Source organism: Glandiceps talaboti, chromosome 20, assembly GCF_964340395.1.
Source record: "Glandiceps talaboti chromosome 20, keGlaTala1.1, whole genome shotgun sequence".
Classification (NCBI taxonomy): domain Eukaryota; kingdom Metazoa; phylum Hemichordata; class Enteropneusta; family Spengelidae; genus Glandiceps; species Glandiceps talaboti.
Genome location: NC_135568.1, coordinates 2067096 through 2092746, shown reverse-complemented (window position 1 = coordinate 2092746; position 25651 = coordinate 2067096). Strand labels below are relative to the sequence as shown.

Genomic DNA, 25651 nt, shown 5'->3' with positions numbered 1-25651 from the left:
TTTTTTATATTTTGTGATTTTTATTGGGTGCACAAAGATTGATATACATGTTCTCTCCCAGCTTTGCATTTCAAATTTCCATTGACAGAAAACAGTAAAAAGAAATACAGTTATTCACAGATGCTTAGTTTACATAATTATGTTATCAGGAGTCCACTTCACAAAGGGGACACCACTCCAGGAAACAAAGTAATGAAACTTTGGATTCTGGAGTCATTTCATGATTTTACATCACATACAATTACTAGCTATTTCAGAGAAACTCCAAGTTCTTCTTATGTTCGGTATCTTTGCTATGGGCTATTGCATCATGGGAGTCAGCAGGAATAATGTATTCAATGGTTGAACACTGAATATTCATAAGAGATGTTTTAACTGAATGGTAAAGGCACTCAGGACTCATTATAGATACATACATTACGCACACACACATGTACACCTGCACAAACATATATACACCCTGACACCAGTACATTGATATAAAACTTGTAGGCATCAAACAATAACTTGAAAATATTTCTGTATTTTGACATTAGCTTGGTAAAATAGAATCATGTAGTCTTGATGGAAGTGACCGCAAGAAGCTGACTATCAGGTCAATATCAGAACCCTATAGTTTAGCTGTGTATGGTGGTAAGTTATTATTAGGTCAATATTAGAATACTTTATTAACCAAAATGACTGTAAAATGCCAAAGTAACCATTTGATCTGCTTCATTTCATAAGTGCAAGTACCTTTAATATATATTTTGGCAATTATTTCTGTCAATAGTTGGCACTGTATGCACTTCTTCATGCTTCAGTGGTCTGGCAATTTCCTGTGCAGGCAATACATACAGGCACAAGAAAGGTAGTTTTGTACTGGCAGGCCCCTATGGCTTTGTGTAAAATGCTGAGTCAAGATGTGCTCCTCCTTGTTGACAAAAGGGAACTTGCAATCCAGACTGAGCATGCTCAGACGCAAAGGACTATGGGATTGTCTGAGGTTATCGTATTACCTAATCTGGAGCTACCGATAAAATAAACCTCCCACAATGGTCAGGGTGACTATGAATTGATTATCTGTCGTAATAAATAATGTAACAATATTGTTTACAATACTAATTGATTAGCATTTATTATCACATTTCCCATGATGCAACATTCAACATGGCGGGTTTGCAAGTTCCCTATTCTAATTCATTTATGAGTTGTGTAACTCGATTTTAAATCTGATTCAGTTTGTCTGCAGTAACACTATCATGTTGTTCTGTTTTTAGACTATATCTATTTCACTGATGTGTCTGTACCAACTAATCGGAGAATTAGGAAAGATGGCAGTCAAGAAATCAGTGAGAGATGGAATGATGATATGCCAATCATTCAAATTAAAGTGTATGATTTAGCCACACAGTCAGGTAAATACAAATATTATGTATATTAGTTTGTACTTCTACAGCCACGTTTTATAGTGATTGGATCGAATAATGACACAGATAAGATTTTATTGAAGCCTATATCATCCAAGAGAAGTTTTTCAACTATGTACCATAATTATTCATAACACTAAATATAAAGTATAAAATATAAATGTTATAAATATATAACTTCTATACTCTACGGTTCAAATGAATGATGTAGACAGGGTAATAATAAATATATGTGACTGGTTATACTCTACAGGTTCAAACGAATGTTGTCGACTGGGTAATAATAAATATGTGTGACTGGTTATACTCTACAGGTTCAAACGAATGTTGTCGACTGGGTAATAATAAATATGTGTGACTGGTTATACTCTACAGGTTCAAACGAATGTTGTCGACTGGGTAATAATAAATATATGTGACTGGTTATACTCTACAGGTTCAAATCAATGTTCAAGACTGGGTAATAATGGTGACTGCGGACATTTTTGTTTTTCTGCACCTGATGGCCAACGACAATGTGGTTGTCCCACTGGGATGAAGATTGATTCTTCAAATCAAAGGGTAGGCAGAATTCTTACATAGATGTAGCATCACATTTTAAAATAAAACGGTGTATGAAATCAAACACTTAAAGCCCTCCCCCCCTTCCCCCCTCCCCCTCACATTAGGATTAAGATTTAGGTGTGAAAAGACAGTTGTTTGGCAAGGCAGTAGAAAAAGATAATCCAGAGCAAAAGATTGATGGTGTGTAATCCATATGGCGCCATGTAATAGACCTGTTGCAGGTTCCAAGATGCATTGCACATCTCTCCATACAATACTACGTATTGTGTACGCACTGAGGGGTTGGTTGTCACCCAACCGTACCCTGGGTTCACCCGTAAAATCACTCTGTCAATGATGGCGTTTAGTCCTTCTTCTATAAAATCACCGATAAAGGCTAACCAAGCTTCGCCTAACACATTAACAAAAGGTTAGTCCTATGTGATCGATGAGGGTGTACAGTACAGGGATGCTGGGATACTAGTATAAGAGTACGATGCAGTAGATACATACAAAACAACCCAAGTTTTAGCTATTTATGCGAAGCTCCGAGGACTGTGAGAGAGTCTATGTTGTTAGACTGCATTATCACAGTAGTAAATATCGGCAACAAATGCAATGGTGATAAGGAAGTGCTCCAAATTACACTTGCTCGTTAACACAGACATCCCGTCATGTTAACTCTCATTTTTTTCATAACTGTGGCGCCCTCTTGTGATATTTATATGAAAATGACTGCATGATAAGTTACTGAAGTATGATATATTCACTCCTATAATTTGTGGTGTTTAATGTACTCTAGCTATGTATTGATAATCCGGATGAAGAAGTTGATGAGGGGTGTCCAGACTATACTTTCACCTGTCAAAATGGAAGATGTGTTTCTATCAGGTGGCAATGTGATGGTGACAATGATTGCCTAGATAATAGTGATGAAGAAGGATGTGGGACAGGTGAGCCATGACAAACAAAAGATTTTTATGCAATGTAAGTTGAGGGCGCTAGAACATCATACTAGTAATAGTATGCTCTGACAACATACACTGAGACTGATTGCTTGAACGAGAGTAATGAAAAAAGCAGGTGAGGTAGGTCAAAATGATATGTAAATTTAGTCATTTTACAATCCAATGAAAATGAAAGATATCATTGACCGTTTCCTTGACAACAAGACAGATACTGCAAGAGGACCAGGAACAAGCTGTAATTGATGTTACAAACTTTGCAAAGAATTGAAGAACTTTTGATTTTTAGGGATATCTGTCCCCTTGAAAAGATAATAATAGATTTGTAAGTAACATACAGTTAATGACTTATTACACAGAGCACACATGTTCCTCGGGTGCCTTCACCTGTGACAATAACCACTGTATTTCAAGTAGATGGAAGTGTGACGGTACTGACAACTGTGGTGATAACTCGGATGAACAGTCCTGTGGTAAGTCTGAAAACTGATGCAACAATTATCAAGTTAACACAGACATACAACATTGGAAAATAAGCTATCAACAAGTTAACACAGACATACAACCATAGTAAATCAGCTATCGACATACTACCACAGACATACAATCATGGTAAATCAGCTATCAACATATTACCACAGTCATACAACCATGGAATATCAGCTATCGACATATTACCACAGACATACAACCATGGAAAATCAGCTATCGACATACTACCACAGATATACAACAATGGAAAATCAACTATTGACATATTACCACAGAAATACAACAAACAACTAAAAGTTATTTGATTCATATAGCAGTGATGTTTCTTTACCAATTAAATGTTATTTACTTGCTGATTTTTTTGCAGTTCAGGGAAACTGTACAGCAGGCGAGTTTGAATGTGGGAACGGTAACTGCATCCCACCAAGATGGGTTTGTGATACTGACAATGATTGTTTAGATGGATCAGATGAAATGGACTGTGGTAAGAACCAGTTGTTGTATGTTTACTACCAACCTCCCAGACATAACAGCAAGTTTGCAAACATATGTTCAATGAAAAATCCATTATTTAGTAACATTTTAATCAAAATTCTCAAATGAATGAATTAATAAAAATTGTTTAGATGGTTTTTGTTTAAAAGAACAGTTGCAACACCTAGTTGCCAAGTTGAGATTTATTTAACCCCCCCCCTCCACACACACGCGCACACACTCACACTCACACAACCAGACATACCTTAAAATTCAGTAGTAGTAGTAGTAGTAGTAATAGTTTATTATAGTGTCATGCAGATTTACAATTGACAATAAATATACGTATACAGATATACATCTGCCCAGCCCCTTCGGACTTATAAGTCACTTTTTTTTCAAAACAAATTAAACAAATAGAACATCTATAAACTTACATACAATGTCATAGCAGAAAAAGTGCAAAGAACATATCTATGGCGATATTTATCGAAACAAATATTTTTAAGTAACTTTAGTGTTCAATTAGGTTACGTGATATTTTCACATCCCACACAATTTCTTTTATTACAAATTACATAAAAGTGATTACAGACATGGATAGCAAGCAGATATGTAAAGTGTTACATTCTATCTTACTGTGAACAAAAAATGTAGTTTTCTACTTCTATTTTGATCTTTGATCAGCATCTACTGCAACATGCATTTTAATTATTACAAGTTTATTGAACTTTTATTGTCTATCTCTCTATTTATTTGTTAACACAGAGGATCATACCTGTGCACCAGATCATTTCCCTTGTGAAACTGTCATGAAATGTATACCTCTACGATGGATCTGTGATGGATATTCACACTGTCCTGATGGTAGTGATGAGCCTAGTGATTGTCGTAAGTATTCCTGTGTTGGAATCTGCTAACATTACAACACATAACACCCAACTAAAGTCTTTGCCCTGCTTGTCACAATCCATTTATAACATCCATATCAAGTGTAAAAGTGTACTGTTACATTAAAAAAAAAAATTTTTCTTTAATTATCATCCCAGTATCTGGTGTCTCTCAGTCTGTAAACAATCTATGAATAATGTTACCAGTAGTAGTACAAAGCACAAGTTAGTCATAAAATGACTAGAGAATAAACATAAATATCACAAGATGTCTACATCTCACTATATAGATAATCACAGTTGTGACACTCTCATTATAATGTACATGTAATTAGTTTGTTGTTTATTAGCTAACAACATTGTTTACAAATTGACTACAGTTGGAAAGACCATGTGATAGTCTTAGAATTAAACCAGTGTTATTGTACACATGGTATGGATGCTTTAAATCATTATGGCAAGCTGGGAATAGGGGACTTGCAATCCAAACTGAGCATGCTCAGACACAAAGGACTAATGGATTATCTGTGGTTATCGCAATACCTAATCTGGAGCTACTGATAAAATAAACCTCCCACATAGCTCAGGGTGACGATGAATTGATTATTTGTGGTTAAAAAACAATGTAACATTATTGTTTACAATACTATTTAATTAGTATTTATTACATTTCCCATGATGCAACATTCAACATGGCTGGTTTGCAAGTTCCCTATTATTACCCCTGGCATGGATCAATAGTGGCACAATAGCCCTTTACTTCCTCAACTCCCTTGGAGCATACATTCTATTGCAGCCTCTATAAGCACATAGGATTAAAGCATTCACATTGCAACCTCTGTCCTACCAGGACCTCAATTATACAGCCAGGTTGACTGAGGCACAATCATGTAATTGTTCAAATCGTGTCCTTGGAAAGGACTTATCCAGAAACAAGCAGAAGCAAGGGTCAAACCTGCAACCTGCATCTTCAAAGCTGGCTCCTGTAACTATTTGCCCATCATTACACCATGTTTGTTTGTACCATTTCTCCATCATTACACCATGTTTGTTTGTACCATTTCCCCATCATTACACCATGTTTGTTTGTACCATTTCCCCATCATTACACCATGTTTGTTTGTACCATTTCTTCATCATTACTCCATGTTTGTTTGTACCATTTCTCCATCATTACTCTATGTTTGTTTGTACCATTTCTCCATCATTACTCCATGTTTGTTTGTAATATTTGCCCATCATTACTCCATGTTTGTCTGTTTGTTTATACATTTCAGCGCCAATTTTCTGTCCGAATACTACCTTTGCATGTACCAATCCTAAAACGTGTATTCCAAATGCATTACGATGTAATGGTAATACTGACTGTGAAGATGGGTCTGATGAAGCAAACTGTCGTAAGTATACTACATAGACATGATAGCATAAAGAAAAATAATCAAAATAGTGTGGGCTTCTGGAACTAAAAATCCATAATTCTTTGTTCACTAAAACGAAGAAGAAATATCAGGCAGTAACCATGGAGACATTTTAATTAAAGGCAAAATGATCTACAAATTAACAAATTTATCATTCAAAATGGCCACCGAATACCTTGTTAACTCATTTTGTTAGATTACAGATTGTTGATTTCCTTGAAATCCAGATTGTGAAACCCCTAACTTTCTTGTATCATTTCAAATGGAATACACTTTCGTTTCATTTTTTCTATCCTTCCAGCCTTGCAAGAAGTTCTAATTAACATTGAGTCATAACTACTTGCCATTTTCCATGCAACATTTATGTTCATCTTCAGCCACGTTGGCATGGGGTCAATAACTCCATTTACCATGCAACTTTTATGGTTCATCTTCAGCCACGTTGGCATGGGGTCAATAACTCCATTTACCATGCGAGTTTCTCTTCTTCTTCTTCAGCAACAACAGCACCAGGTCAATGTCCTCCTGACGAGTTTCAGTGTGTTGTAACCGGTACCTGTTTACCTGGTAACTGGGAATGTGATGGCTACGTTGATTGCAATGATGGTACTGATGAATATCCTTCATGTCGTAAGTTAACTCATTGTTTGAGTACAGCTTAACATAAGTTTGATTTGTCCACTGGCAATGTGGTCAGTTTATGCATTTTTTCAGCACAGCTGAAACTTAAGTTTAGTTTTTTCAAAGGGAATGTAGTTATTTAGTCCATTTTTTAGCACAGCTGAACACATGTATAGAATTAATTTTGCACATGGGAAAGTCAGTACATCTCAAAGGAAGTTAATGTTGCCATCAGGAATGTCTTGAATTCATTTACTTTTTGAGCATTGCTGAGCACGGATTTAGTTTAAATTTGCATTTGTCAGCACAATAGAACCAAAGTTTAGTTTTACCACTGGAAATGGATGATGAAAAGTATTAACCTTTCTAATTAGATTGTGCAACCATAATAGGGAACTTGCAAACCTGCCATGTTGAATGTTGCATCATAGGAAATGTGATACTAAATACTAATAAATTGGTATTGTAAACAATACTGTTACATTGTTTGCAACCACAAATAATCAATTCATAGTTACCCTGACCATTGTGGGAGGTTTATTTTATCAGTAGCTCAAGATTAAGTATTACAATAACCACAGATAATCCCATAGTCCTTTGCATCTGGGCATGCTCAGTCTGGTTTGCAAGTTCCCTATTTAGGCATCAATACATGTTGTGCTTGGAACTGATGGAATGGGGTAACCTTTCTAATAAGATTATGAGACCATAATTTAGACATCAATATATGTGCTGGGAACTGTCTTCAAACACAGAAGACTCATTCTTTTTGTATCGGTCCTGATTCATGTGCCCGTGGCTTGATACCTGTCATGTTGGTTTTATAATGATATGTTATTGCTATGTCTTGATATCCAGCTCCTGTCACATGTCAAGTGGACTATTTTCAGTGTAATGATAACATTTGTATTCCTCAACGGTATCTATGTGATGGTGACAATGATTGTGGTGGTAATGAAGATGAAGCAGGCTGTCGTAAGTTTGACTACATTTGTCATTGCTTGCAAAATAAGTGATGTATTTGATACAAAAGATATACATTTCAAATCCAGACTAACAGAGCAACAACGCACACAACAGGATCATTTTATACCTAAGGCCAATTGTCTTCTTGACCTTCATGCATGTTTGTGTTCTTTCCTCAGTGATTTCTGTACATATTTCATCAAACTATCACAGGAAGGGTACTCTGTTTGTTTCTGGGTCGAAGCAATATTTTTCAAAAAAAACAAACAATTACAATGATATGAAACAAAATAAAATAAATTCCCGACCTACCTACCCTATTTTCTGAGGCCATGTTATCAGAAACGCACAATTATTTGTTTTGCCCAATCACATTGAAAAGTTATAAAACATTGCTATTCTTTTACAGTGCAATAAAAACAGACCTATTGAAAACATCACAGTCATTGACTTGATGATTTTAATGACTTCAATTGTTTACTTTCCAACCTGATAAAAACATTAGACGTGGACTTGATGATTTTAATGACTTCAATTGTTTACTTCCCAACCTGATAATAACATTACACATGGACTTTATGATTTTAATGGCTTCAATTGTTTACTTTCCAACCTGATAAAAACATTAGACTTGGACTTGATGATTTTAATGGCTTCAATTGTTTACTTTCCAACCTGATAATAACATTACACATTGACTTGATGATTTTAATGACTTCAATTGTTTACTTTCCAACCTGATAAAAACATTACACATTGACTTGATGATTTTAATGACTTCAATTGTTTACTTTCCAACCTGATAATAACATTACAGTGGACTTGATGATTTTAATGGCTTCAATTGTTTACTTTCCAACCTGATAATAACATTACAGTGGACTTGATGATTTTAATGGCTTCAATTGTTTACTTTCCAACCTGATAATAACATTACACATTGACTTGATGATTTTAATGGCTTCAATTGTTTACTTTCCAACCTGATAAAAACATTAGACGTGGACTTGATGATTGTAATGGCTTCAATTGTTTACTTTCCAACCTGATAATAACATTACACATCAAGTTGACTTGATGATTGTAATGGCTTCAATTATTTACTTTCCAACCTGATAATAACATTACACATCAAGTTGACTTGATGATTTTAATGACTTCAATTATTTACTTTCCAACCTGATAATAACATTACACATCAAGTTGACTTGATGATTGTAATGGCTTCAATTGTTTACTTTCCAAACTGATAATAACATTACAGTGGACTTTATGATTTTAATGGCTTCAGTTGTTTACTTTCCAACCTGATAAAAACATTACACATCAAGTTGACTTTATGATTTTAATGGCTTCAATTGTTTATTTTCCAACCTGATAATAACATTACACATCAAGTTGACTTGATGATTGTAATGGCTTCAATTGTTTACTTTCCAACCTGATAAAAACATTACACATCAAGTTGACTTGATGATTCCAATGGCTTCAATTGTTTACTTTCCAACCTGATAATAACATTACACATTGACTTTATGATTTTCATGGCTTCAATTGTTCACTTTCCAACCCGATAATCAACAAAAGTACTCATTAGCTTCTATATCACATGTGTGTGCTGCACATCTATAATTGTTTATTTTGCATTTGAAGTTGTCCGAGTGTATGTAAAATATGTCATGATATGAGTGCAAAATACCTTGAAGGTAACCCCATTTGTACTGTATCTGTTGAACTTTTGATTATAATTAAAATCGTGTGTGTTTTAATGATCATACCACCCATAACACCAAGGCTGATGTTTTTCTTTTATCTGGATGCAATGCATAGCAACGCCGGCATTTGAATGTGAGCATGGTAAATGGCTATGTCCAGGAACAACTCAATGTATATCTGACAGTTTAGTATGTAATGGTGAACAGGACTGTTCTGATGGTCAAGATGAAAGTCCTTTTTGTAGTGAGTAAAGCTTTATCGTATATTGAAGGTGTTGTTACCTTGTTAGCACAACTGAATTGAATAATGCTATAGTCATGATGATTTGTGTCTGTCTGTCTGTGTCTGTGTCTGTCTGTGTCTGTCTGTCTGTCTGTCTGTCTGTCTGTCTGTCTGTCTGTCTGTCTGTCTGTCTGTCTATCTGTCTCTCTGTGTCTGTATGTTAATTGTCTGTGTCTGTCTTTGTCTGTGTCTTTGTATGTATGTCTCTGTGTGTCTACTATGGTCTTGACCAGGTGTGTACATGTATGTGCAAATTGTGTATGTGTGTGCATATTTTACTAATATGCACACACATACACAATTTGCACATACATGTTGGGGTATGTATTGTGTGTGTATCATTGTGTTTGATGTGTCTGTGTCTATGTGTCTGTGTCTGTCTGTGTCTTTGTTGTCTGTGTGCCTGTGTGACTCCATCTGTCTGTCTGTCTGTCTGTGTCTTTGTGTGTCTGTCTCTGTCTGTCTGTCTGTCTGTCTGTCTGTCTGTCTGTCTTTGTATGTGTATGTGTATGTGTGTGTATGTGTGTGCATATATGCGTGTGTGTGTGTGTGTGTGTGTGTGTGTGTGTATCTAAGTGAGTGTCATAGTTAAGAGAGAAAAATGTCTAGGCCAATTGTCGTGAAAGGTTAATGGGTAATATATTACTTTTAGTGTCTAGTTACTGTGCTGTTCAAGTTAAAACCTTCCTTGCGTCAAGTTCACTACTTCTGTATTATCTCATTAATATTCATAAGTTCAGAAAATCTACAAATTAGGAAATTGTATTCTGCAAAGAGTGTACACAATCAGAATAAAATTTGTGATTCACTTCCAAGAAATATTTTGACTCTCTGAGTAGGAATTTCATTACTATGTACACCAAGCTGTTCAATGGCTTTATCAGTTACTTCCTACCTGTTTGTGTTTTCTCACAGACAATGACAGATGTGAGATTTTAGATGGTGGTTGTTCCAATGACTGCATGCAGACACCATTTGGGGTAACTTGTCTGTGTCCAGTTGGCATGGAATTGATGAATGATACGAAAACATGTACAGGTAAGGGTCACCAAAATACGTCTTTACCAGTGCATCCAAAAATTACATCACCCAACCTTACCCAATTAACCTTTCTTGTACCATGCATAAGCCAAGTTAAACAAAAAATATGGAACATATACTCTGGTTGTTCTACATCACAACAACAGATGTCCACATCACTGGTTCTGCTGTGTTCAAAATATGAGACAAAATCGTTAAAATTACTATTACTTTCCCAGATTTTTCTTTTATATTACTGATGCTGGTATAGTTATGTTAATCTCATAATTCAGCTTGAAAATACTCATGACCTAAGGTTTGTTACTACTCGTTAAGTGACTCGTAGTGACAAAGACCCCTTAGGTCACTCGTATTTTCCTTGGCTAAACATAGAAAACTATTGGGGAATAATTAATATCTAATTATCATTATTATAGATATAAATGAATGTGAGCCACCAGGAGCTTGCAGCCAGAAGTGTAGTGATGAGAAAGGTTCATTCAGATGTGAGTGTGTAGAAGGATATAGGCTACTCACTGATGGAAGAAGTTGTAAAGTTGACGGTAAGTCAACATTATGAAAAAAAAATAGTCATCTCTATTTCATTAAAACATGGTATAATTGTCAATGCACAAATAAGAAAAACCCCATAGTCCTTTGCATCTGAGCATACTCAGTCTGGATTGCAAGTTCCCTATTATCAATGTACAAATAAGAGTAGCGTCGTTCCTATACAAACATGTTACGATTACTATGATCATCTCAACTCATGTATTGTCAAAGTTACCAAAAAACTTAATCTGTCTAAAGTGCCTGCTGGGCCAAAGGTAAACAGTGCATGCCAGTAGTCATCCATCACAAATTGACAGGCAGTTATAATTGTTTACATGTACTCCTTCAGACAATTGCTAATTGCAATATTAATATTGTTGTCGGTGGCCGAGTGGTTAAACCACTTGCCTCTTACCACTGCTGTCAGGTTTGAACCCCATTCAGGGTTTGATTATATTTACCACATTGTAACTAAGAAGAGTGTCGTTCAGTTTGACTCTACCGAACAACGCAGGTTTCCTCAGGTCTTCTGTTTCTGACCAATTAAGTGTTGTCATCGTCACCACCATGACACTTGCTTATTCTTGCCAGAGAGGGTACTGTTCCACAAAATATTAACGGCAGGTGCAAATAAAAATATTTTAAAATATTTTGTATTTTGATGTCAGAGCTGAAAATTTGAGTCGGTTGTGTAATGAGAAACAGAACCCCCCCCCCCCTCCCCCCCAAAAAATATAGGGTCACCCTTATGAATAAGTCAAGTATACATGTATCTAACAAAACCATTTTAAAGTGGCCATATGGATGAGAATTTGGTATTTATTTTGGATTTTTGTTTGATAAAACAGCTTCACTATGTTTTTCTACTTGAAAAAATAATGTGAAATAACATATACCAAGTCCATGTTCACATCTCAATAAACGGCAAAACATTAAACAATGTGTAAAATGTTTGTTATTGTACGTACAATAACAAACTTTTTACACTTTTTGCATCATTTTGCAATGCACTGAGTTATGAACATGGGCTTGGTATATGTTCTTTCGCATTATTTTTTCAAGTAGAAAAACATAGTGAAGGTGTTTTATCAAATAAAAATCCAATTTGAAAATAAGTACCAAATTCTCATCCATATGGCCACTTTAAAATGGTCCAGTTACAGCCAGTGGAGCTTTAACATATGTAATTTGTCTTTTGTTGTGAACACAGATCAGTCACCAGTGTATCTAATCTCAACTGATTTTAAGACCTATGTGCGACAAGACCTGCATACTTTAGGTGATGGTGAGGATATTATAAGTATTCAAGGATGGCCAGCTACATACATTGACAGTGATACAACAACAGGAAGAATTTACTATGTGTCTAGGAAGAGCATAATATCAAGCTTTGTGAATGGAACAGACGTAGATGTAGTTGTAAGTTGACTTTGAAGTTATTGATCTATATCTGACTCTCAAATGCTATGGTTTGTATGTTGGTGAAGCCACACAGTGCATGGCATAAATGAATGAATTAATAAATGAACATCTGAACAAATGAATGAATCATTGAATGGTGAAATGAATGAATGAATGAATGAATGAATGAATGAATGAATGAATGAATGGATGAATGATTAATATTGCAAAGAAAACAATCATGGATTAATAGAAAAGTGAATGAACTTTCAAAAAATGTATGCAAATATGCCTAGCAACAAGACCATGCCCATAGCAATAGCGATATGATGATGTATATTGCAAAGATAATAACAGGATTGGATACAGGCAACTGGATAAACATTCAGCAAATGAACACCTATACCTAGCATGGATCAGCATGCGGATAAACAATTAAAAAAATTGGACAGTTGTGCTACAACAGCATTGGTGCTATTGTTATATTCCATAGGGCAACATTACAGTGGAATGTGTGCCCTATCAGTGACATAATTTTGACCGTGGAAAGAATATCTACTGTATGAATATGATGTGTTAGAAAACACTTACTGCCTGGCATTTATTGCCTTGCCTACTTCTGGCTCTAGTAGATGTAGCAACTATACTATGTGATGTTATGTATGTAATATGGTGCGCATGCATACTAGTGGTATTTGCACTTCAGTGCACTACCAAAAACATTATTGCGTAGCTACATGCAAATGATATGCAAATTACACGGAAAATGATATGCAAATGATATGCAAATGACATGGAAATGATATGCATATGAGTACATGATCTTTAGTTCTACATGAAAGCCCTTGATGCGCAGTGTTATTTTTGTTGTTTGTTGTTTCAGATAAACATGCTATAATAACAGAACCCCACTGGCATGCTACATGAGTTCCAGGGATTTGCACGTTTGTTTGCAGTGTTTTCTGCCTAACTTCCACTCTCTACATTCATGAAAGTGCTGCTGCAGGGAACACTGCAATAGGGAACTTACGAACCTGCCATGTTGAATGTTGCATCATGGGAAATGTGATGATAAATACCAATCAATCGGAATTATAAACAATGTTGATACATTGTTTGTAACCACAAATAATCAATTCATAGTTACCCTGACAATTATGGGAGGTTTTTTTTTTATTGATATAGATTAGGTATTATGATAACCACAGATAATCCCATAGTCCTTTGTGTCAGAGCATGCTCAGTCTGGATTGCAAGTTCCCTATTCAAGCCATGAGTACGCCACACTTGCACTCGCACATCATAGGGTTCGTCATGTAGGGAGCAAATGACCCAAAATGTTTTAAGGTGCTGTGACCCACCTAGGAAGACGGTTACAGTACCTTAAAAATTTGGGGGTCATTTGCTCAGCACATGAAGAATTACAACTTTCAGATAGATATGACATGTAATTTTCCAAATTTCAGAGAAGGACAATGTCAACTTTATATGTGCTTGACATAGCAGTGGATTGGATTGGAAAAAATATGTACATTGTAGAGGGAATCAGGTATCGTAGGAGGAGGATACTAGTGGCCAAATTGAACTCAACTCATGCAAACTATCTGCCATTAAGTATTGAAGACTATAGATCTCTTGCACTAGATCCTAGAGATGGGTAAGTACCCCAGTTTTTAGTCTTTTGATAGCTCGCGCGCGCGCAGTGATTCAATGACTAGTACGCATCCTATATACTATACAAAGTTTTTTTTGTGGTTTAACCAGAAATAATCAATTCATAGTTACCCTGACCATTGTGGGAGGTTTATTTTATTGGTAGCTCCAGATTAGGTATTACGATAACCACAGATAGTCCCATAGTCCTTTGCATCTGAGGATGCTCAGTCTGGATTGCAAATTCCCTATTGGGATGAGTGTGAATCAGTCTGCCAGGACAGAGTATGCTAATGGAGTGTCCAGATTGTGTTTCTATGGGATGGTGCCACCCCCTGAAAATTCCCCTCCCCCTCCCCCGAAGTAAAATCTGGACACTCCCTAAACCCTGGAAATGTTATCTAAATTTCCAGGGAATAATTCAATTCAATATTGTGTAGTGTCACACTTTTCGAACATCTGTGTCGTTTTGTTGCAGTCTTGTTTCTTGCTTTATCTGTCATGTTTGTATTCTTAATTAAAATTATGAAAATGAAATAAAAATTAACATAATGGGATGAAGCCATTAACCAAGCAGGAGTGGTTTCACAATAGACAATGTTTGTTATACCCGACTTGCTGGCTCACCAAGTTGGGTTTGTAGCACTTGAATGGCTAATGGGGGAAAAACTGTACGTCATGAAAAGAAAACCTGAAAATCACAAAAATGTACATAATCAATCATTTCCCAAAGTCTACAGTTGTCCTACAATGCCATTGGCACTATTTTTATGTTTTATTTATTTAGGGGGACTCCTGGAGTAATGACTCGAAAAGTCGGGGACGATTACTCACGCAAAGCCCGCAGGTGCTATATGTTTGCTGGGCCTGGGTGACGCTGGGATAGCCTGTGGACTGACTGGGAAAGCCTTGACAGTTCCACAGCAACGTGATACAGAGCGTGCTACATAGCCCTGTCACATAGTCCCAAACCTGAATGGATCTCTGTAGCATTTGTGTTTGTTTGTTTGTGTGTATATTTGTCTGCATAACAGGAAATCGCTGGGAGGAATTCCCAGCAAAAAAAAAAAAAAATGAAAAATTATGTTTCAGTATTGCCTTGTAATAAAAGTATTCTTATATAGTTAGTATATTGATATTTTACAGTCAGCGGCTGATGTTCTGGACAACTGTATATCCTGCTAAAGTTGAGAGAGCTGGCATGGATGGAAGTAATCCAATCACCATTATCAGTGATGGAGTTTATGAGCTTCGTCAATTGGCTCTTGATCTTCCCAACAAGAGAGTGTATTTTTATGATAATAGGCAAAGTTTTATAGATTTCTGTGATTATCATGGAAATAACAGGCACCAGGTATTTGCGAGTACAAGGGTGAGTCTTGGATTAAATTATTACACCTCAACTTATTTACACAAGCTGTCATTGGTCAGAATTAAATCACATGACCTGAATATTACACCTCAACCTTCTTACCCAAGCTGTCATTGGTCAGAATCAAATCACATGATATGAGTATTACACCTCAATCTTCTTACTCAAGCTGTCATTGGTCAGAATCAAATCACATGACCTGAATATTACACCTCAACCTTCTTACCCAAGCTGTCATTGGTCAGAATCAAGTCACATGACATGAATATTACACCTCAATCTTCTTACACAAGCTGTCATTGGTCAGAATTAAGTAGACCTTTCTTTTAATTGAGTTGATAGTAATAATCAGCTATAGTCTTAACACAGATGAAAGGTAGACATTCTAATAGTTGCTGTCACAGAAATATAAAACTATTCTTCCAATCTGTAATGGCTATACATCTAATAGGAAGAAATAAACAACACAGAGACCATTTGGAAAACAATAGAAAACCTGAACTAGACACAAACACAGAAAAAAAATATATATTGATAAAATAAAATAAGATAAAATCTACGTACCGACCTATTCTAAAATTGAGTGTAATCGGTACTACACAATTTTTTTATTAGGCCTTAGCATATGTTGTGTCACATTGATTTTTCAAGTAGGAAGCCATAATAAAATTGTTTTATAAATTAAAAATCCGAAATAAATAGCCAATCCTCATAATGAGTGTTTTGCTGTGTCAATTCATTGTATAAATAAAGAATAATAATGATAATAATAGTATACAATTTTCATCCCTTTGTACAGTTATTGCATCTTAGTTGGTCAACAGTATTTATAGTTTTTGAAGACTATGTCTATTGGACAGCAGAAAGAGGAAAACATTTGTTACGGGCCAACAAGTTTACAGGTCAAAATGTCAGTATTGTTGATGTTGATATACCTGATGTGTATGCAGTACATATCTACAGTGATGCTGCACAACCTACAGGTATTATAATCTATTTTCCGGTTCCAAGATACATTGCACAAAATGCCGTCGCTTATGTTGTTACATTTAGTCTTGTTATTATGTTTGAAATAACAGAAAATGATGGAAAGTCATTTTGACATCTTTGATTATGAGTGATTTTATAGAAGAAAGACTAAATGTCATCAATGACAGAGAAGGATTTTACAGGTGAACTCAGGGTATGGTCTGGTGACAACCATCCCCCAGAGTAGTGGATGCAAACCCCTCAGTGTGTACACAGTACATTGTATGGAGAGACGTGCAATGTATCTTGGAACCGGCAACAGATCTATTGCATGTGTGGATGTTCTTTGATATTACCGCAGCGTAAAGGACAAATAATCAATTTTGTACTCACGATTTTCCGGATTTCTAATATTATTTTCTGTATATTTCAAATAAAGTTTTAAATACTGTTTCCTCTCACTGTTTTTTTCTTTCTATTTCCTACCTGATATCAATGTCTTATCTGAGTTTATCAGCTTTGCATTAATTAGTAGCTTGCTAGAACAAACTCACTATTTGCCCAAATTAACGCATTATGCCGTGAATGTAAACATCTACTGATCTGACTAATAGTTATACGCGAACCATTAGTCGTATCAGTAGATGTTGTAGGAAATAGAAGAAAAAAACAGTGAGAGGAAACAGTATTTAAAACTTAATTTGAAATATACAGAAAATAATATAAGCAATCCTGAAAATCATGGGTACAAAATTGATTATTTGTCCTTTACCCTGTGATATTATAAGTAAGATCAAAGTTTGTGGAATGTATACAACATAATTACAAATTAAACCTGTTGCCTTATTTTACTTTTGATTCTGCTGCTTAGTGGACTTGTCATCGAAAATATGTGTAACATGTATCGATGATAGAATTAGGTACAGACAGATTTCAATCAAATGAGCCCATATCTGGGGCAGATCAGTATTTTTGTGTGTATATGTGGTGGGGGGGGGGGTCCTATGGGGTAATTGTCTGGGTGGGTGGATGGGGTAATTGTCTTGGGCTCCTACTAAAACCTCTTGTTAGAGTACTTTATGTCTGTAAAAAATATAGATATTAATTATAAATATTATTTTTTTGAATTGTTGAAATGTTTATTGTTCTGTCAATTTACAGCATCTAATCCATGTGAGAATGGAGAGTGCTCACATATATGTCTCCTGTCTCCTAATTCACCAGGCTACACATGTCTGTGTGCAGTTGGATACATACTTAATGAAGATGGTGTATCCTGCAATAAAAGTGAGTACTTAAAGTGGCCATATGGATGAGAATTTGGTATTTATTTTGGATTTTTATTTGATAAAAAAGCTTCACCATGTTTTTCTACTTGAATAACATATACCAAATCCATGTTCATAACTCAATACATTGCAAAAAGATGCAAAAAGTGTAAAAAGTTTGTTATTGTACGTACAATAACAAACATTTTACACATTGTTTAATGTTTTGCCGTTTATTGAGATGTGAACATGGACTTGGTATATGTTATTTCACATTATTTTTTCATGTAGAAAAACATGGTGAAGCTGTTTTATCAAATAAAAATCCAAAATAAATATCAAATTCTCATCCATATGACCACTTTAACTTCAATGGCTTATACTACAAAACCATAGTGAATGTTTCAATTAGGCAGCACAATGTTTTGTACATTTCACACAATGTTGTCTGTTAGTGCATGTCCTACATTTTTAGCCCCCCCCCCCCATTGTTAATGGGCTCTGTGTGTCCGTCCATGCATCCATCTGTCCATATATATAACACGTCATTTCTCAGACATGCAAAATCCAATTTCTGTCAAATGTGGCACAAAGATGACATATGTTGTATGGGACATAAGGGCATCGCTTTATTTTGCAACATATGCTAATTTGACCAAATTTTTGTTGTTAAAATAATAAAAAATCAATATTAATGGCAAAACTAAAAAACTGTAATACATAGAGATGTCATTCAAGTGTCTACCCCACTATTATCAGGTACAGGCTTTCTTTTAAGGCATTGAACTTTGACCGTGACTTTCTATCACAGACCATTTATTTGTTGCCAGTTTGTCTTGAATCATATCCACACGTAATATTGGAGAAGACAAATATACACACAGGCTTTATTTTTTAAGTGTCATGATATCATTTTTCACTGAATGGCAGCCATGGTAAAAGTAACAACAGGGATGGCTAGGCAACCAAATGAATATAAACAAAAAACTGCAGTTGTGCTACAACACTATTAGCGCTATTTTTTTCTTTTAAGTTTATAAATCCTGAGAACACCTGCTATTTTTATTGTTTACATGCATGTTTTAGGTGATAAAATATCACCTTAGTTGGTAACTTTAATAGTCAACTTTGAAATCATCATGTACAGAAGTTCTACTTCACTTGACGTGTTTCATGTACTAACCATTTTGAGAATATCTTGAAGGAGTTATGTGGGAACCTGTGATGATTACCACAATCTCTTTGTAGTTGTCATGGAAATGTCAAACTTTTAATAAATTAATGCAAATTTGGTCAAATTTTGTCAAACATCTTATCCTCCAAAACTTCATCAGATTTGTCTGAAATATCAGGAAAAATGATAAAAGATATTGAGCGTAATCCGTTTACTACAATGCCATTAACAGTCTCATCTTTTTGGATGTTTTAATTTAAACTTGTATTGAATTATATATTTGTTGAACATACAGGTACGGAACCATTTCTAATTTTCGTAGAGGATAAAAAAATAAGAAGACGTGGTCTGGACCCAGTTGTGCATTTTCCACCAATTACAATCTCGCCTAGTACACTTAACATAGATGATATAGACTTTGACAGTGAACAAAGTTATTTATACTTCACAAGCTATGTAAGTTTTTGGTTTCATATTTTCTTTCTCTAGTTCTGGCAAAATACTGTGATAGAAAGTTAAGATTTTTATTTGCTCTGTAGCTGTGTAGGCAACAATTTTTTAGGCTGCAACTTTGTAAGATTATGTCATGTTGCTCAGCCCTGTTAGACTTCTATACCGCTGTAAGATGTGTCAGATATGTTGTTCAGCCCTGTCAGACTTCTAAACCACTGTAAGATATGTCATGTTGCTCAGCCCTGTTAGACTTCTATACCGCTGTAAGATGTGTCATGTTGTTCAGCCCTGTTAGACTTCTAAACCGCTGTAAGATGTGTCAGATATGTTGTTCAGCCCTGTCAGACTTCTAAACCACTGTAAGATGTGTCATGTTGTTCAGCCCTGTCAGACTTCTAAACCACTGTAAGATGTGTCATGTTGTTCAGCCCTGTCAGACTTCTAAACCACTGTAAGATATGTCGTGTTGTTCAGCCCTATCAGACTTCTAAACCACTGTAAGTAGTAGTACAGATATGAGTGGTAGCTGATAGTGTGGCATGAATGTCATATCTTACAGACTAGTAGTACAGATGTGAGTGGTAGCTGATAGCGTGGCATGAATGTAGTATCTCACAGACTAGTAGTACAGATGTGAGTGGTAGCTGATAGCGTGGCATGAATGTAGTATCTCACAGACTAGTAGTACAGATGTGAGTGGTAGCTGATAGTGTGGCATGAATGTCATATCTTAAAGACTAGTAGTACAGACGATGAGTGCTGGCTGATAGCGTGGCATGAATGTCATATCTTACAGACTAGTAGTACAGATGTGAGTGGTAGCTGATAGTGTGGCATGAATGTCATATCTTAAAGACTAGTAGTACAGATGTGAGTGGTAGCTGATAGCGTGGCATGAATGTAGTATATCTCACAGACTAGTGGTACAGATGTGAGTGGTAGCTGATAGTGTGGCATGAATGTCATATCTTAAAGACTAGTAGTACAGACGATGAGTGCTGGCTGATAGTGTACGTGGCATGAATGTCATATCTTACAGACTAGTAGTACAGATGTGAGTGGTAGCTGATAGCGTGGCACAGGAGCTTTAACACAGAGGCTTTCACACACTAGCCTGCAGTCTGGGCTGTAGATTAATGAGTTACACAGGGGCTTTCACACACCAGCCTGTCCAGGACTGTAGTCTGATTAGTTACACAGGGGCTTTCACACACTAGCCTGTCCAGGGCTGTTGTCTGATGAGTTACACAGGGGCTTTCACACACTAGCCTGTCCGGGCTGTAGACTAATGAGTTACACAGGGGCTTTCACACACCAGCCTGTCCAGGACTGTAGTCTGATTAGTTACACAGGGGCTTTCACACACTAGCCTGTCCAGGGCTGTTGTCTGATGAGTTACACAGGCTTTCACACACTAGCCTGTCCAGGGCTGTAGTTTGATGAGTTACACAGGCTTTCACACACTAGCCTGTCCAGGGCTGTAGTCTGATGAGTTACAGAGGAGCTTTCACACACTAGCCTGTCAAGAGCTGTAGTCTGATTAGTTACACAGGCTTTCACACACTAGCCTGTCCAGGGCTGTTGTCTGATGAGTTACACAGGGGCTTTCACACACTAGCCTGTCCAGAGCTGTAGTCTGATTAGTTACACAGGCTTTCACACACTAGCCTGTCCAGGGCTGTTGTCTGATGAGTTACACAGGGGCTTTCACACACTAGCCTGTCCAGGGCTGTAGTCTGATGAGTTACACAGGGGCTCTCACACACTAGCCTGTCCAGGGCTGTTGTCTGATGAGTTACACAGGGGCTTTCACACACTAGCCTGTCCAGGGCTGTAGTTTGATGAGTTACACAGGCTTTCACACACTAGCCTGTCTAGGGCTGTAGTTTGATGAGTTACAGAGGGGTTTTCACACACTAGCCTGTCCAGGGCTGTAGTCTGATTAGTTACACAGGGGCTTTCACACACTAGCCTGTCCAGGGCTGTAGTCTGATGAGTTACACAGGGGCTTTCACACACTAGCCTGTCCAGGGCTGTAGTCTGATGAGTTACACAGGGGCTTTCACACACTAGCCTGTCCAGGGCTGTAGTCTGATGAGTTACACAGGGGCTTTCACTCACTAGCCTGTCCAGGGCTGTATCAGACATGTTTCATCATTACATTGATTTCCTCTGTACTTGATTATTACAGGCAGGAGGTGACCGAACAAAATCTTTCTATAGAGTTCATTTGGATGATGGAGAGACTGAAAGGTTGTCAGAGTTCTATTTTGCTAGCAGTGTAGTTGATATTGCTGTCGATTCAATATCTCAAAATATCTACTGGACCGATTCTTTTTCAAAGACGATAGAGGTATGCTATAAATTGTGAAGGTGTTTAATTAATACTCAAGTGAAAAGATTTACAAAGAAACTATAATGTTAATGTTGATGTCTTCCTTCTATGACATTACAATTTGTGTTCTGGTTATAACATTTCTTTTGTACTGCATGGTTGGCAATTCAAACATTCACTAAAGTCTTAATGTTGTATCGTCATTCCGGGTTTCTTTCAAGGTTGGAGTTGGCATTTTATTATTGATTTTCCCAGTAATGTAGGTTTTTGAAATACTTTGCTTTAGAACTATTTGAGAGTATAGCCTTTACTATACTCAATTCACATACACTAATAGGTGATGCGGCTGGAAGAGGATGCCCCGTTTAGAGCTGTACTTGTTCGTATTGGTGATGATGGTGGAAAACCAGGTGCAATATGTCTTGATCCAACCCAAGGGTAAGGTTACTGTTATCTGATTGGGGGTGGGGTTGGAAAACCAGGTGCAATATGTCTTGATCCAACCCAAGGGTAAGGTTACTGTTATCTGATTGGGGGTGGGGGTGGTAGTGGTAGTAATTTTGTTAACACACTCCAGCATAAGTTCTGTCCAATTTGGTGTGAAAAAATTGTGTCAAAGGTCACAGAAATTTCTGTTGGCATACCGTAGGTGTAAGACTTTTCTGTTCTGTTCAACCACAGGGTACAGGACAAATAATCAATCTTATTCTCACGATTTTCTGGAATTCTAATATTATTTCCATACATCTACACTCACCGCATAATGTGTCAACAATTCTCGCTATCTGCAATACAATTCTATGCATCGCTAAGGAGTCAAATGGAACGCAGTCTCGTGTCCGCGCTTGCATTTGTCGACACCTACACTTCTGGTCGCCTATGTCAATACACATGAATGTTTCTTCCCAACAGTTTAATTTGTAACAAATAAGATAAACGCAAGTTTTAAGCTCATATAATTATGGAGGTGGGAAATTTAAATATGTACAGTATCTTTCCAGAGCAAAATTACAAGAGATGTCTACAACTGAAAATGGAAAAGAAACATTCCTGTGTATTAGCATAGCCAACCGGAAGTGTAGTTGTCGACATTAGAATGTATTATCGCACGACTTCGTTCCATTTGACCCCACAGTGATGTATAGAATTGTATTGCAGGTAGCGAGAATTATTTTTTACAGCCCATCAAAAGTAAATAGAATTTAGCAGTTGTTTTTAAAACCAATGGTATGTCAGTTCTTGATGAGTTTGTTCGAGGATTAGCACTCTACTAATTAACCCTTTCATGACTGAAGACGAGTTTTGAATAATTTTGGGACCCAATTTATATGAACATTTTCATAGTTATAACAATATTACTTCATTACGAAATAACATTTCTTTAATTCCAGTCTAAAATGAAGCTGATATATGCCAAAAACTTTCATAAAAACAAGAATTTTGTTCAAATAATTTTGGCGGCAAAGTTTTCAGTACTGAATGGGTTAATTCAAAGTTGGTAAACTCTGATAAGACAGTGATAAAGTAGGAAATAGGAAAAAACAGTGAGAGGAAACAATAGTTATGGTGGCAATATTTAAAACTTTATTTATTCATTTTAATTATAAATAAATCCTGAAAATTGCAAGAACAAAATTGATTATCTGTCCTGTACACCCTGTGGTTCAACTTTATTTTGTAGTAAGATGTACTGGGAAGACAGTGATAGATCCTTTATAATGAAGGCAAACATGGATGGTAGTCAGGTAACAACTATAGTGAGTGAAGACATCTTTGATTTGGCATTCTTCAGCCTTGATGTGGTAGAACAAAAGTTATACTGGAGTGACACTTCTAAAAATACGGTGAGTTATTATATATGTACACTCTGGTAATGTAATTTTGTGATATAGTAAAGTTGTCAATGTTAGTCTGTTTTTTTATCCACCACCCCTCCATCTTTAAAGCCTTAATCACTTGCGACAGGAATTCAAGGCTGTAAGATAGCTTTCATGTAGTAGTAGTAGTAGTAGTAGTAGTAGTAGTAGTAGTAGTAGTTTATTGATTTATTGCAACTTAAGGAGTTATATATAACTCCTTAAGACGATGCCCATAGCAACAAATGATGAAATGATGATGTATATTGCAAAGATATAAATGGGGAGAGTTAGGCAAGAGGATAAACATCCAAAAAGTGAACATGCTAAGCTTATGCATAGCAACAAGACCATTCCCATAGCAACAGCCAAATGGCAAAGTTGGCAACAGGGCTGCATAGGCAAATGGATAAATACTCAGCAAATTAACATGTATATGTCTAGCACTAGACCATGCCCCTAGCAACAGTGAAATATATGTGATGTATTATATATTGCAAAACCGACAAAGCTGATTGTTAGGCAAGTGGACAAACATGTTTTTGTTTTTTTTAAATAACACGTATACTATAATACAGTTGTACTACAGTGACGTTTTGGCTATTTTTTTACAGATTGAAAGGTGTGCTGTAGATGGAACGTCAAGGGAAACAGTACTAAGTGATTTACAAGGAGTGACAACTCTTGCCGTACATGGAGATTTTCTGTACTATACAAGTACTGTATAAGTCATTTGTTCCTTTTATAACCCCCTATCTATTACTCCTAACAAGTGAAAATTGTCAGTAAAGGCTATTCCCTACATTGGGGAAAAAAAAAAAAAAAAAAAAAAAATAATTATATAATTATATATATATATATATATATATATATATATATATATATATATATATATATATATATATATATATATATATATATATATATATATATATATATATATATTTTTAAATTTAAGTTAAGTTAATTTAAGTTAAATACCCCTTTCCCCCTCCTCCTAAATGAACATTCATAAGTGTGACATGGTATATTAAACCACAATGAAACCGTGCCATGGGCAGTCACACCACTACTATTGATACATTATAAAAACATGGTAAACATATTAACCAGAAACCCAGCACTATATATCACATTAGAATTAAATTGAATCAACTTATCAACATCTCAGTAGTAAATACAGGTTATCAGAACTTGTTAGCATTGCAAGTTGAAAGTTTTTGAAATTCTGTTACAGGTGTAAAGGTGAAGTTCAGGAATAGTATTGACATCAGACCCCCACCCTGATAAACGAACAAAGTTTGTTTATTGAGCTTTTGTGCAATTGTCCGTTAAGAGATTGAACTTTGAACTTCAGTTTGACCTTCAGAGTCAGGCTGTGTCTTTCATATTATCATTGCGGTACTTTGTAGTACATGTTACCGTACATTTCTTTCATTCACACAGCAGTAATTTGTATTTGAGATTGTGTCTTCTTTGAAGACTTGTTATTTGCATTATAGAATCAAGCCATTAGCTAAGGAAGTGGGGGTTTCTTATCTTTCTTATCACTGAATATTGTTTGTTGGCAATATTTGCAAATGTGATAAAGCACTATTACATAACACATCAGGCAAAGCTAAGCTCAATATCTAAGTGTGAAGCCCCTAATGTCATATCAGTTGCTATCAGTTTTACTGACCCATTATCAGTGACATTGCAAATAGCTTTAGAGATGCAAACAATTTTTATGACACTCGACTTGCTGGCTCACCAAGTCAGGAAAGTTGCACTTGAACTGCTAATGCAAAGAATCCATCATGGTAAGAAATAACAGCTGATT

General features: G+C 36.0%; 1 protein-coding gene across 1 annotated transcript in view; it reads left to right on the top strand.

The window, feature by feature from the left end:
• The window catches only part of LOC144450953 (low-density lipoprotein receptor-related protein 2-like), a 126057-nt gene that overhangs the window by 40389 nt on the left and 60017 nt on the right, over positions 1 to 25651 (top strand). Inside the window, exons 19-41 of the mRNA XM_078141712.1 lie at positions 537 to 633; positions 1260 to 1397; positions 1846 to 1970; positions 2755 to 2905; positions 3277 to 3390; positions 3777 to 3893; positions 4652 to 4774; positions 6051 to 6170; positions 6690 to 6821; positions 7671 to 7787; positions 9609 to 9737; positions 10692 to 10814; positions 11234 to 11359; positions 12559 to 12767; positions 14216 to 14406; positions 15549 to 15774; positions 16574 to 16757; positions 17905 to 18030; positions 19481 to 19641; positions 21830 to 21991; positions 22311 to 22411; positions 23655 to 23817; positions 24444 to 24546. Coding sequence (XP_077997838.1) covers positions 537 to 633; positions 1260 to 1397; positions 1846 to 1970; positions 2755 to 2905; positions 3277 to 3390; positions 3777 to 3893; positions 4652 to 4774; positions 6051 to 6170; positions 6690 to 6821; positions 7671 to 7787; positions 9609 to 9737; positions 10692 to 10814; positions 11234 to 11359; positions 12559 to 12767; positions 14216 to 14406; positions 15549 to 15774; positions 16574 to 16757; positions 17905 to 18030; positions 19481 to 19641; positions 21830 to 21991; positions 22311 to 22411; positions 23655 to 23817; positions 24444 to 24546 — 3238 coding nt within the window. The remainder of the gene's footprint in view (positions 1 to 536; positions 634 to 1259; positions 1398 to 1845; positions 1971 to 2754; positions 2906 to 3276; positions 3391 to 3776; positions 3894 to 4651; positions 4775 to 6050; positions 6171 to 6689; positions 6822 to 7670; positions 7788 to 9608; positions 9738 to 10691; positions 10815 to 11233; positions 11360 to 12558; positions 12768 to 14215; positions 14407 to 15548; positions 15775 to 16573; positions 16758 to 17904; positions 18031 to 19480; positions 19642 to 21829; positions 21992 to 22310; positions 22412 to 23654; positions 23818 to 24443; positions 24547 to 25651) is intronic.